Source organism: Saccopteryx bilineata, chromosome 4, assembly GCF_036850765.1.
Source record: "Saccopteryx bilineata isolate mSacBil1 chromosome 4, mSacBil1_pri_phased_curated, whole genome shotgun sequence".
Classification (NCBI taxonomy): domain Eukaryota; kingdom Metazoa; phylum Chordata; class Mammalia; order Chiroptera; family Emballonuridae; genus Saccopteryx; species Saccopteryx bilineata.
The window spans coordinates 49,464,458-49,478,691 of NC_089493.1; the positions used below are offsets into that span (position 1 = coordinate 49,464,458).

A 14,234-nucleotide genomic window follows, 5' to 3' on the forward strand; every position below is an offset into this window, starting at 1 on the left:
GGGGAGGTGAACACACAGTACAGTCCACAGACGATGTGTTACAGAATTGTACACCTGAAACCTATATACTTTTATTAATCAGTGTCACCTCCAATAAATTCAATTAAAGAGCAGTACGCAGGAGAGAGAAACACACGGGTGGGAAGGCAGAAAGGTGGGATGTAAACACAGGCACTAGTACCAAAGGGAGGCACTGGAGGTGAAGCACTTCATGAGAGTTTCACTGCTTTAAAATATCAGACCTGCAATACTGCTGGGCCAATTGCTGTCCTGGTGACAGGAACATGCAGTAAAAATATGACTGTCAAGGTGTCCTGTCATTCAAAGCAGTTATTAAGTGCCTAATTTCATGTGCTCTTGTTCCTGGACCCCATTCCACTGAATGCGAACAGTAACAAGTAAACACTTTCTACCACTAGGATCTAATTAGAGCTCTCATAATTTTTAAAAGCTTCTACTTCTCCGGTATTAGTGGAATAATATTTCCCAACTCAGTGAAAGTCTCAATGGAAAATTCTGTGACTTCTCTAAGAATTTAATCCTGCCGTTGCTATTGAATGCTAATTTCTAGATTCCTTCTCTTCAAATTGTTTAGTAGGCTGGTTGAAATGGGTTAGTAACATTTCTGTAAATTGCTTTAACTATGTTCAGCATTCTCTGTGATGGTTTATATGAGATAGCAAACCACACTGATCACATAAAGGAGTGAAAGAGGCTGAATACCAGGCCAGATGGGGAGGTGGAGATGAGGCAAACTGGAGGCATCATGTCTTGTGTAAAGTGGGTGGCCACTGCTCAGCCCACAGACTGGGAGCCCAGGATCCTAGATTTTCAGTCTCACTTTAAAAAGCCAGAAATTAGAATTCTTTTGTAAAATCTCCTGGAATTGTCCCCACAACTTTTTGTTTTGAAAATGTTTTTGCCCTGGCCGGTTGGCTCAGCGGTGGAGCGTCAGCCTGGCGTGCAGGAGTCGCAGGTTCGATTCCCGGCCAGGGCACACAGGAGAGGCGCCCATCTGCTTCTCTACCCCTCCCCCTCTCCTTCCTCTCTGTCTCTCTCTTCCCCTCCCACAGCTGAGGCTCCATTGGAGCAAAGATTGCCCGGGCGCTGAGGATGGCTCTGTGGCCTCTGCCTCAGGCACTAGAATGGCTCTGGATGCAACAGAGTGACGCCCCAGAGGGGCAGAGCATCGCCCCCTGGTGAGCATGCCGGGTGGATCCCGGTCGGGCACATGCGGGAGTCTGTCTGACTGCCTCCCTGTTTCCAGCTTCGGAAAAATGAAAAAAAAAAAAGAAAATGTTTTCAATATATATAGAAGTGGAAAGAATAATACACTGAATACCTGCATAAGCTTATCTAGACTCATTAATCAGTTGTTAGAAGTCTTTATTTAGCCCTGGCAGGTTGGCTCAGCAGTAGAGCATCAGCCTGGCATGTAGAAGTCCTGGGTTCAATTCCCAGTCAGAGCACACAGAAGTGATCATCTGCTTCTCCACCCCTCCCCCTTCTCTCTTTTTCTCTCTCTTCCATTCCTGTAGCCATGGCTCAAATGGTTCAAGCAAGTTGGCCCCCAGTGCTAAGGATGGCTCCATAGCCTCCCCTCAGGAGCTAAATTAGCTCAGTTGCTGAGCAATGGAGCAATAGCTCCAAGTGGGCAGAACATCCTTGGTAGAGGGATTGCTGGGTAGATCCTGGTCAGGGCGCATGTGAAAGTCTGTCTGCCTGCCTCCCCACCTCTCACTTAATAAAAAGAAAGAAAGAAAGAAAGAAAGAAAGAAAGAAAGAAAGAAAGAAAGAAAGAAAGAAAGAAAAGAGAGAGAAATGAATTCTTCATTTCCTTATTTCCTTTCTGTCTCTGTCTAACACACTCACACAGCACACACATACATACACACACACTTTTTTTGGACTGAATTATTTTCTTAAGTATGCAGTCTCAATCTCCTAGAACAGAGACATTCTTCTATGTAACTACAGTATGATTTCTGCATTCAATAATGATTCAAGAAATTTATCATTGATGTAAAATTATTATCTAATATACAATCTGTTCTCAAATTTCTCATATTGTCCCAATAATAGTTACATAACTATATGTATATCTATCTATATCCATATCTATATCTATCTTTTTTTAAATCCAGGATCTAATCAGTGACCATGCATTGCATTTAGTTGTCATATCTCTTTAGTATACCTTTAATCTAAAACAGCTCCCTTTTAGTTCATTTTTGGTCTTTCATGACACAGCATTTTTTTCCGTTTCCCAAGTGAGAGGAGGGGAAATAGACTCCTGCATGCAACCTGACTGGGATTCACCTGCCAACCCTGTCTGGGGCTGATGCTCTGCCCACTTGGGGCAGTAGTTGCAACTGAGCTATTTTTAGTGCCTGAGGCTGAAGCTCCATGGAACCATCCTCAGCGCCCAGAACAGATGTGCTTGAACCAACCAAGCCATGGCTGTGGGGACTGAAGAAAGAGAAACAGAGAAGGGAGAGGATGGAAAAGCAGAAGGTTGCTTCACCTGTGTGCCCTGACCAGGAATCGAACCTGGGACATCCATATGCTGGGCTGACACTCTACTAGTGAGTCAACTGGCCAGGACCAATATGGCATTTTTGAAGCGTCTAGGCCAGTAGTTTTACAGAACTTGCCTCAACATAGGTTGTCTGGGTTTTTCCACATGATTTGATGCAGAATGAATGTTTCCAGCAGGATACCACATGGGTGAGGATGTGTCTGTCACACCAGCTGTCCTCAGGAAGTACATGATGTCAGTTTGTCCTGTAATTGGCACTCAGTTTTAATCTCATGATTAAGATGAGTCTGTCATATTTCTCAATTATAAAAAAACATTTTCCCCTTTATAATTAATAAGTAATCTGTGGGGTTATAATTTGAAACTGTGTGATTATCTTGTTCCCCAATCACTTTCACCCAATGATCCTTGACTCAGTCAATTATAAGAGTTATTATAAAATGGTGATTTTCCGCTCTGGCCAGTTAGCTCAGTGGTAGAGCATCGGCCTGGTGTGCAGGAGTCCTAGGTTCAATTCCCGGCCAGGGCACACAGGAGAAGCGCCGATCTACTTCTCCACCCCTCCCCCTCTCCTTCCTCTCTGTCTCTCTCTTCCCCTCCCGCAGCCAAGGCTCCATTGGAGCAAAGTTGGCCTGGGCGCTGAGGATGGCTCCATGGCCTCTACCTCAGGCGCTAGAATGGCTCTGGTTGCAACAGAGCAATGCTCCAGATGGGCATCACCCCCTGGTGGGCATGCCAGGTGGATCCCAGTCGGGCACATGCGGGAGTCTGTCTGACTGCCTCCCCATTTCCAACTTCAGAAAAATACAAAAAATTAAAAATTAAAAAATAGGCCCTGGCCGGTTGGCTCAGCGGTAGAGAGTCGGCCTGGTGTGCGGGGGACCCGAGTTCGATTCCCGGCCAGGGCACATAGGAGAACCACCCATTTGCTTCTCCACCCCCCCTCCTTCCTCTCTGTCTCTCTCTTCCCCTCCCGCAGCCAAGGCTCCATTGGAGCAAAGATGGCCCGGGCGCTGGGGATGGCTCCTTGGCCTCTGCCCCAGGCGCTAGAGTGGCTCTGGTCGCGGCAGAGCGACGCCCCAAAGGGGCAGAGCATCGCCCCCTGGTGGGCAGAGCGTCGCCCCTGGTGGGCGTGCCAGGTGGATCCCGGTCGGGCGCATGCGGAAGTCTGTCTGACTGTCTCTTCCCATTTCCAGCTTCAGAAAAATACAAATAAATAAATAAATAAATAAAAAATAAAATAAAATGGTGATTTTTAACAATTCTTTCTATATTCGGTTAGTTATACTTTTTCAGTTAAAAATAAGAAAAAGAAGAAAGAGCTTTCCTTTACCCCCCATACCTCATACATATATTTTCTAGAATCACTATGATTCATGGATTCTTTTTCTCCCCCAACATGTTAGAAATCATCACTGTCATTATTCTTTTTGGTTCTCAAATTGCACAGATTGGGCCACTTGGACCCAGATCCTCTGTCCTGACAGATGCCCATCATTCCCTAAGTACTTATTTACTATGCACAACAAAGTGTCTCAGGCTCATCCTCCCCCAGCTCTGCAATCACCCATTTTCCAAGGAGTCCAGTCCCTTTTAGTGAGAATTGCACCTGACTAAAACATTGACACGTAATACTTAAAGAAAAATTTAACCACCTTTCCAGCCAAACAAAACACCTCTGCAGACAGTGGCGAGCCTGCATGCTTAGTTTGGGGCCTCCAGATTATACAGCTTTCCTGATGTGCTGACGTTGTCAGTAGAGAATGGCAGGTCTGTCCCCTCGCTGTTCACATGGCCAGTACATAGGTAGGTGTTGGCAGTTTCTGGAAACTGGTTGTCAACAGCATGGGAGTCAAAGCAGAGCATTCCCTTGCCCGCAATGATAGAAACCAAACACTCTTCTTATCATCCTCTCTCCCTGTATGTGCAACGAGTGGAGACCTGTTTAGTCTTTATTTTTACAAGATAACATACTAACTGCAAATAGCAACAGGCTGTTTTGTTTATTTATTGGAAGATTTTTTTCACCTTGGCTCATGATGTGTTTATGTAGAAAGATTGTATTTCTGTTGTGTAGTGAACTAAATAATCAAGCTGCCACACAAATATGTGAAGAATAAAAGAAGCAGAAATCAACAAGCTGGTTCATTACCTTTCTAAAGACACTCAGTTTGTCAAGGGATTAAGCACATACCACTATCTGCCCTAAAGGTTCCTCCATACACCCAGCCACACTCCTTAGCTCTAGAAAGAAAAATGCTGTAGATCAGGAGGAAGCATGATGAGTGATTTCATAGTAGACACTAATAAAAAATAAATTTTGCTATTGCTGTTTTTTACCACTTAAACTATTTTTATTTCCAGCAAGTGAAATTTATACATAGAAAACCCGGGTTACATAGAGTATAGTTATTATAGAACAGCCAAACCACACTAGAAGGTAGTATTTTTTATACAGAATGGAAATTTTTTAATTGAGCCAGTCGAGTGTCTTTCACTTTAAATTTTTTAAATATTTTAATTCACCTTTTTATTTGGCAGGATTGATGTTTCAGAGCACAAGTTTGCTGTCAAGAGGCATATTTACTTGCTAATTATTAACCTTCTTTACTACTTATTAACTTTAAAAGGACTGTAGTAAAAATGCTGTTGGAAGAAATTGCCTGGATGAAAATCTATTCCCTTTCTTATTAGAATAACGAAAGGTGAGTTTCTAAATCAACTGATGCTATCAGCCATATGTAAAAGCCAAACAAATAATTTGTTTTATAACTATCAGAACACTGCTGCATTGATTTTGGGCTGTGTCATTGTTCACTTTCATTTTGCTCGTATTTGTAAATACTGCTTCTTCCCTGGTACTTCTCATACACTGCATTAGCCGTGACAGAGCAGAGCGAGCATCCGCTGTGGCCATTCTTAGCCTGTGCCGGGTCTAGAGAGGAATGCAGAAGCGATCACAGCCCAGGTCTCTGGCCAGAGGACCAGCCTGGCACATTCTGTTCCATCCATGTTGTCTATAGCAAACCTAAAATTAAGTAAATTTCAGGTCCCCCTCTACCTTTCCGCCCATGATTCCAGCTTTTTCAGGACTCATCTCCTCTATACGTCACACCCTTTCCCTCTCTAGTCATCCCTGAAACAAAACCCTAGTCAGGGTATCTACAATGGGGGTTCCTTGGCATTTGGAGGAAATGTGGGATCAAGGCGCTTATTCTTTTTTAACCAAAAGAAACTTAAAGAATGATTCCTCAGGAACACCATAATGGATGTGGGCTTTTTCCCTCTTGGCTGGAGATGGGGGTAATAATTAAATAGTTTTTTAAATAATAAAAATAGCTTTTCCTTCCCCACAGTTGATGTATTAATTAGCTCTCTGAAACTAACTTCAAAATATCAATCTTGGTTTGACAATATAGTGATTTAAATGCAAATCATTTAAAAGACATTTGTATGATAAAGTACTATATTTCCCCATGTATAAGATGCACCTTAGCTTTGGGGCCTGAAATTTGGGGGGAAAAATGTATTACATAAAGTTTTTTGTTTTTTTGTTTTTTTTTTTGTATTTTTCTGAAGCTGGAAACAGGGAGAGACAGTCAGACAGACTCCCGCATGCGCCCGACCGGGATCCACCCGGCTCGCCCACCAGGGGCAAGGCTCTGCCCCTCCAGGGCGTTGCTCTGCTGCGACCAGAGCCACTCTAGCGCCTGGGGCAGAGGCCAAGGAGCCATCCCCAGCGCCCGGGCCATTTTCACTCCAATGGAGCCTTGGCTGCGGGAGGGGAAGAGAGAGACAGAGAGGAAGGAGGGGGGGGGTGGAGAAGCAAATGGGCGCTTCTCCTGTGTGCCCTGGCCGGGAATCGAACTCGGGTCCCCCGCACGCCAGGCCGACGCTCTACCGCTGAGCCAACCGGCCAGGGCCTACATAAAGTTATTGAACTCAAGTTTTATTCATCATAAAATTTATACAACTCCTCATCACTGTCAAAACTCTCATCCATTAGCCTGTCCTCATCTGTGTCCGATGATGCATCACTTTCTTCAACAATGAGTGCAGAAACAAGTGCGAAAGAGTGGGAAATACAAGTGAAAAAAATATACGACCACTGTATAAGACACACCCAGTTTTTAGACCCCAAATTTTTTGGAAAAGGGTGCGTCTTCTGCGTGGGGAAATACGGTAATGTATGTTGACAGAAGTAACAGATTCCAGGGCCAGAGAGTGTGAAGTAGGAATGGAAACCTTCTTGCCCTGAGCTCTCCATTCTTACCACCACCACCCCTCCACCACCACCCTCTCTCATCTGTCATTCCAGAGGGGTTCTGTGCTTGTACAGAAACATCCATTTCCTTCTTAAAAACAGATAAAAACACTAGCATGTTGAGTATACTATTCTGTAATTTCTTTTTTACATTTAACAATATATCTTGGACATGTTTCCAAGTCAGCACATGTAAATAGGCCTTGTTCTTTGTAACAGCTGCATACTATTTTATCATTTGAATGGACTATAAAGTCCTATAGTTTATTTAACTACTCACGTATTTATGAACATTTGTATTTTTCTGATGGCTAATCATATACACAAAAAGCTCGGAAAATGTCGGAGACTATTGGGGATAGGAAGCATGGTTTCTACAAGCAGGTTGTTGGAAAGGATGATGAGAGAGTTCAGTCCTGCTTCCACTGCTTGTTCCCAGACCCAGAGATGAGCTACTGAAACGAAGACACAACGCCATGTGGTGGCCGCTGGCTCGGTGCATGTGTCCTCGAAGGCTGGGGTACAGATTCCGTCATTCCCTTAGCTTGGTTGGTTGGTGATGAGGTTTATAGTAGAACCAGTGGATTCCATAGCTGTGTGCTAATTGTCATGCTTCCTTTGCTGTATAAAATGGGCCCCTATGGTCTGATAAATGGACTCCCATGCTGGTAAAGCAAACATATGCTAAGCCCTTGATTGTGGGGCAGGCAGGAAAGGCAAACCCCACATCTGGACTTAGTATCAGTTCCAGTAAGGACAAATTGCAACCCCTTCCACGTAGCACCTGGTCTCCTTAAAGGACAGTGCGCGTCAGTGGCTAAGTATCAGATTTTGCTACCGGCAGGTTAGGCACTCAGCAGCAGCAGTAGCCAGATCAGCCCTGGCGAGGGGGAACCCCTGCCGTGGGCCATGCCTCACCACCCTCCCTGCAGCCATGGGCAGCCTGTTCATGGACCGATTACACAGCATTGGGGTGATCAGGACAGAGCACGCTGACACCCACTGGGAAAGACATCCTCTGCCTGGAGGCTCGCTGCTCCCCCCAGGGTGTCTGTTCTCCGGTAGGCATTCATACACGGCCCACAGGTCCTCAAGTGCCCTGCTCACTCCCACAAGTACAATTCCTGCCTCTTCAAATGCTCTTTCAGTCTCGCTCCCTCCAGACTTAAATCAGCAAGACAAAATATTTGCCACTGTCCACAGGTCCATGCTCATCTCAGGTCGTTTCTTCCTCGTACACACTGAACCACGAGGTGCTGCTGGAAGCTCTGCTCGGTGGGAAGGTTCCCTCCCATCACTGTCCTTCAAGGCCTCTGCCAAGTGCGGCTATAGCACGGTGGCAGGCCAGTTCAGCCAGTGCCAATGAGATGAGCTGATGCATCTATGAGCTGACTTGGGCTTTCTGTCCTCAATTACTTGGAAACTCCCTTTGAACTATATACATACCTGTCAGTCGAACAGAGGTGCAACAGAGTAGATGACATGGGAGAATGGGCCACCTCTTCTTTGTAACTTGCTCGTTCCCTGGACCTTCTTGAGCCTGATCACAAATGTAAGGTCATGGTTTGATGGATTGCTGGTGTGTCCTTGCAGCCTTACGACCGGGTATCTCTGTTACTCAACTCACAGGTGCACCTCTGGGTCACACGATCACTTGATGGACCATGGTCAGGTGCTCAGTCTCTACTAGGGACCTCCCAGGTATCCTTGTCAGGAACTAAGTCCCAAGTCAGGAGACAGTGTGCCCATGCCCATGAATTTCCCCCATCCAGCCCTATATTTCTTCACTGCCATGCTCCAGCCCCCTTGAGATTCTGCTGGTACATGCAAGCTAGGTCTTGTAGTTCTTTGAGGGCAGTTATTTCCTCCTGGAGCAAGAACCATGTTGCCCGCTCAGGCACTGTTACAGGCTTATTCTAGTTCAGGGGTAGTCAACCTTTTTATACCTACCGCCCACTTTTGTATCTCTGTCAGTAGTAAAATTTTCTAACCGCCCACCGGTTCCACAATAATGGTGATTTATAAAGTAGGGAAGTAACTTTACTTTATAAAATTTATAAAGCAGAGTTACAGCAAGTTAAAGCATATAATAATAATTACTTACCAAGTACTTTATGTCGGATTTTCGCTAAGTTTGGCAGAATAAATCTTTATAAAACAACTTACTATAGTTAAATCTATCTTTTTATTTATACTTTGGTTGCTCTGCTACTGCCCATGAAAACTGGGCGGTAGGGACCAGGTTGACTACCACTGCTCTAATTATTGGTCCTCAGGTCCCGGGAGGAGCTGGGATTGAGTCAGGGGGTACTTGCCTCACCGAGGGATTTTCAGGTCTTTGTGACACAGGAAGCATTTCACCTTTGGCAAAGAGGCAGAGGCTGCTTCTCCCAGCCTGGAAGGTTCAGAGAAATGTGAGGTTTAAGATTCTCAGGCTCGTGACCTTATCCCAGGCCTCTGAGGCCCTCGCTTTTCTCACCAGAGCCCTGACTTTGGCCTGAGAAACCTGTTGAGGCTGTACATTATCTCTTGTATCCCTGCTACTCTTAAAAATTAAGTCCTGGGCCTGATCTTAGCACAGTCTATCCTGTGTCTACAGGAGATAAATATCTCTTTAAATATTGTCATAGAGGTCTTCTGACTCCCACAGTTGATGGGTGACTAACTGGAACCTATCTATCATTTTCTCTTTTCTTTTTTCAACAACCTAAAGGTGTTAACAGAGCCAACTCATTCGATAATCCCCGCAATTACCATCGCCCCAAAATTACTCACGTGTCACTGCTATTGCATAAGCCCATCTGCACTCATTCAAAAGCACACTGATGAAAGTCTTGGTGATTGTGCTGCTGCATCTCCCAGAGCCTCCTCTCACCCCCACTCACCACCAGCAGTGGGGGCCCCATTGCCATTTGCCTGGTGACTGATCCGGTTCCAGAATCACATTCTGAAGATCTGCTAGCTAGGGCCACTTGTAGCACCAACTCTCAGCCTGTACACCTCCAAAAGTCAAGTCTGAGACAAGGGGCTCTGTTAGTAGTAGCTTATTTTGGGAAGTGATACCAGGGAGCAGGAGTAGGGACAGGAGAGAGGGAAATAAGAAAGGAGGAAAAGCCAGCGCAAGGGGCAACAGGGATTCCTTCTGCCAGGTCTCTGCAAGGAGCCCAGGGACCGGAAGAGAGGAGGATTTACCCACCACTTCCTGTCCCCCCTTGGTAAAGGAGTTTTACCTCCCGCCTGTTAGAACCAACCCACCAGCCTCCCCTGTCTCAGCTTCCCAGAAGCCCTGGGGCAGAAAGCCGAAGATGCACCGCAGCTGAGGTGAGGCGCTGCAGGGCGCACCTGTGCAAAGCTGGGGCTGCAGCCACCGTTAAATGACAAGATACCCCAAAAGGAGGGAAGCAGAACACAAGAGACACCCAACTTTGACCTCCTTGTTCTGCAAACACTTCAGGCAGGATCCCGCATAAGAGCCTTTGGGATGGTGGGTCTTTCTGCCTGGAACATTTTTCTGGACATCTTTGTGACCATCACCTTCTCCAGATCTTTTTACATTTGAACCTTATCAGTGAGGTCTTCTCTCTTTTAAATTGCAGCCCCTATCATGTTATGCCCCCAACCTACTGTTTTTCTTTCTGGAAGGCTTATTTATCATTATCGAGTGTGCTCAAATACAGGGTGGGACCACAGCCAGTTTACAGTTGTTCATATAGAAAATAATGATTGATAAATAATAGCGCAAAAATAAACTGTTTTGTGTACTCACAACTATACAACTACATTTGCCCACCCTTATCTGAGCTCCTGACAGCAGAGATTTTTGCCATCTTTGTTAAAATTATAACTCCAGAGCTTCGAATAAGCTTCCTTGTCTGGTACAAGGAAGGGTTCAGTATATGTATCAAATAATAATGTATAACAAATGAATGAGAATAGGATATTTTTTGCATATGTCTTCACATATACTGCTCACAAAAATTAGGGGATATTTCAAAATGAATATTAAGTGATAAAAAAAGCATTTGATTTTTTTATTAACCAAAAACATCAGAAAAGCAAACAAGTCAAAGAAAGTTGTTCCTCCCAAAAACCTATGACCCCAGACTAACTATGAGAAAAACATCAGACAAATTTAGTTACTGTTAATGTATAAATACTAGTTCATTAATTGTAGCAAATGTACCACACTAATGTAAGATGTGTAAAATATGGGAAACAAGGTATAAGGTATGTGAGAACTCTCTATATGATTGTCTCAATTTTCTGAAAATCTAAAACTGTTCTAAAAATAAAGTCTATTGAAACACACACACACATACACACACACCCTTATCCCCAGCACTCCACTTCTGGAAATATACCTTATATAAATAAAAGCACCACTGCATAAAAATATATGTACAAGGGTATTTATTGCAGCATTGTTTGTATAGGTAAAAAGCTAGAAATAACACAAACGTTCTTTGATAGAAGGGGATGGCTAAATAAATTGTGGTACATTTAAACTATGAAATATTAAATATTTTGCAACTATTAACAAATAATGACAATGATGTATAAGTGAAGAAAGCAAGGTACTAATTTTATGCAAGTAGATGAATATAGAAAGTATACTACTCACAAAAATTAGGGGATATTTCAAAATGAATATGAAGTGATAAAATATCCTCTAATTTTTGTGAGCAGTGTATTTATTCTCCCCTATTTATTTATTCATTCACTCAATTATTTTTTTTTCTGAAGCTGGAAACGGGGAGAGACAGTCAGACAGACTCCCGCATGCGCCCAACTGGGATCCACCCGGCACGCCCACCAGGGGCGACGCTCTGCCCACCATGGGGGGGTGCTCTGCCCCTCCGGGGCATCGCTCTGTTGCGACCAGAGCCACTCTAGCGCCTGGGGCAGAGGCCGAGGAGCCATCCCCAGCGCCCGGGCCATCTCCGCTCCAATGGAGCCTTGGCTGTGGGAGGGGAAGAGAGAGACAGAGAGGAAGGAGGGGGGAGGGTGGAGAAGCAAATGGGCGCTTCTCCTGTGTGCCCTGGCCGGGAATTGAACCCAGGTCCCCCGCATGCCAGGCCGACGCTCTACCGCTGAGCCAACCGGCCAGGGCCCATTCACTCAATTATTTATTTCTATATATATGTGTCCTTTTGACACACGCCCATCGATGCAGGGTTTGTTTTTTTGTTTGTTTTTAAGTTCTTTTTATTTTATTTTTTGCTTTTATTTATTCATTTTAGAGAGGAGAGAGAGAGACAGAGAGGAGAGAGAGAGACAGAGAGGAGAGAGAGACAGGGGGGAGGAGCTGGAAGCATCAACTCCCATATGTGCCTTGACCAGGCATGCCCAGGGTTTTGAACTGGCGACCTCAGCATTTTCAGGTCGACGCTTTATCCACTGTGCCACCACAGGTCAGGCCAGGGTTTGTTTTTGGTTTTGTTTTAGCATTGCCTTACTGCCTGGCACTACATACTTTAGCCTTCTCTTGTATTTTTTCACCGTCTTCCCCATTACACAAACCTTTCATTACTGTTTTTAAAAATTGATTTGAGAGAGAAAAAGAGAGAGAGAGAGAAACATTGACTTGTTGTTCCACTTATTTATGCATTCATTGGTTGATTCTTGTATGTGCCCTGACTGGGGATTAAACCCATGACCTTGGCATATTGTGACAATGCTCTAACCAACCAAGCTACCTGGCCAGGGCAATACAAACCTTCGGTCATTCTTGATGCCTCCCTCTTCCCTCCCCTCCCCTCCAGTCTATCACCACATCCTGACTATTCTCATAACAAAGGCTATCTCTGAACAGTTCCTTTTTCTCCACTGGCTTGCCTCTGCCCTGGTCCACGTTCTAGATACACACCTTCAGGCACATCAGATTCACGAGTCTTCCCCGTTTTCCTGTTTTAAAATGTTTTCTCAACTTAGGAAATGTGCTTTACTTACTTATTCACAGTTATCAAGTGCCTATTATGATGCGTGAGGGCCCCATGCTGGGGGTACAACAACATCATTTTGAGTAAACAAGAGAACACAGACCCTTATGTCAGGGTTCTTACATTCTGTTGAATGTATCTATTCTATCTGTTGACAGCAGAGGACTTTAAACAATCAACTGAGTAATCCTTACTTTGTAATTATTTAGTAAATAAAAAAGATTCTGAAGGACAAATACTTCAGGGGAGCTACCAGCCTTACAGGGGCATTGAATCGGTCTGGGGAGATCAGGGGAGACCGCCTTGGGAAGGGGCATGTCATCTGAGCCTTAAAGGATGAGTTTTTATTAACTAACCCTTTACCCCCTTTTCATTCTTTCTTTCCCAGCCTTCTCATCCCTCTCTTTGCCTTCACCAGCCGCCTGGGTTATAATCGCTTTTCACTTACAAGCTGCTAATAGACAGCTCATAAAGAGAAGTAAGATTATACTGTTTATAAGCTATTTCAACCAAGAGAAAGACTTCCTAAAGGACAAACAGCTTTCCTCTTACTGGATCAAAACTAGAGAAAGCTGTCTTTCACAACTCACATTTAGCACCTTGTTTTTTATGTTTTCAGCAACTCAAGCACCCCAACCTTGTCAACCTTATTGAAGTTTTCCGGAAGAAGCGAAAGCTTCACCTGGTGTTTGAGTACTGCGACCACACAGTTCTGCATGAGTTGGACAGATACCAGAGAGGGTGAGTAATCCAGGCCTTACTAACAGGAATACAGTGAAACACACCAGGGTTTATGAGGGAAAATTAGCAATGACCCTTTTTCAATTAGGCGAGAACAGCCATTGTCCAGACAGCATACTCTGCTGCTGGGTTTGACAGAGGGGGAGTTACTGAAATGATAGGAAGAGATCATATCTAATCATTTTCATGAAGAAAGCAACAGCAGGACTGTTAGGTTGAACTTGACGTCTTTGCATAGAAGCTATCAGAGTCTCTAAGAAAGAAAAGGAAGGATATTAGTTATTCTGTGACTAGGAAAGTGTAAGGACTTGGAAATTGGAAGGAATATTCCAAAGACAATGGCTAATAGGAAGTTTATGGCTAAAACAAACTCCGGATTTATCTGAAGCAATCGAATGTCTGTTTTGCGGTCTTGGTCAGGGCTTCTTTGATTACAACTGACAAAAACCCGGCTGAAACAAGTGTGGATGAAAAAGACAGGTGTTGGTGGCTGTAACTAGGAAGGATTAGGGGTAACTTTTTTTTTTTTTTCATTTTTCTGAAGCTGGGAACAGGGAGAGACAGTCAGACAGACTCCCGCATGCGCCCGACCGGGATCCACCCGGCACGCCCACCATGGGGCGACGCTCTGCCCACCAGGGGGCGATGCTCTGCCCATCCTGGGCATCGCCTTGTTGCGACCAGAGCCACTCTAGCGCCTGGGGCAGAGGCCACAGAGCCATCCCCAGCGCCCGGGCCATCTTTGCTCCAA

The 14,234-nt window shown here is 44.7% G+C and overlaps 1 protein-coding gene across 4 annotated transcripts in view; it reads left to right on the plus strand.

Annotated features, from left to right (window-relative positions):
* The window catches only part of CDKL1 (cyclin dependent kinase like 1), a 63,891-nt gene that overhangs the window by 12,718 nt on the left and 36,939 nt on the right, over positions 1-14,234 (plus strand). For all 4 annotated transcript variants that reach the window (XM_066272122.1, XM_066272123.1, XM_066272121.1 and 1 more), the window contains exon 3: positions 13,362-13,483. In XM_066272122.1, coding sequence (XP_066128219.1) covers positions 13,362-13,483 — 122 coding nt within the window. The remainder of the gene's footprint in view (positions 1-13,361; positions 13,484-14,234) is intronic.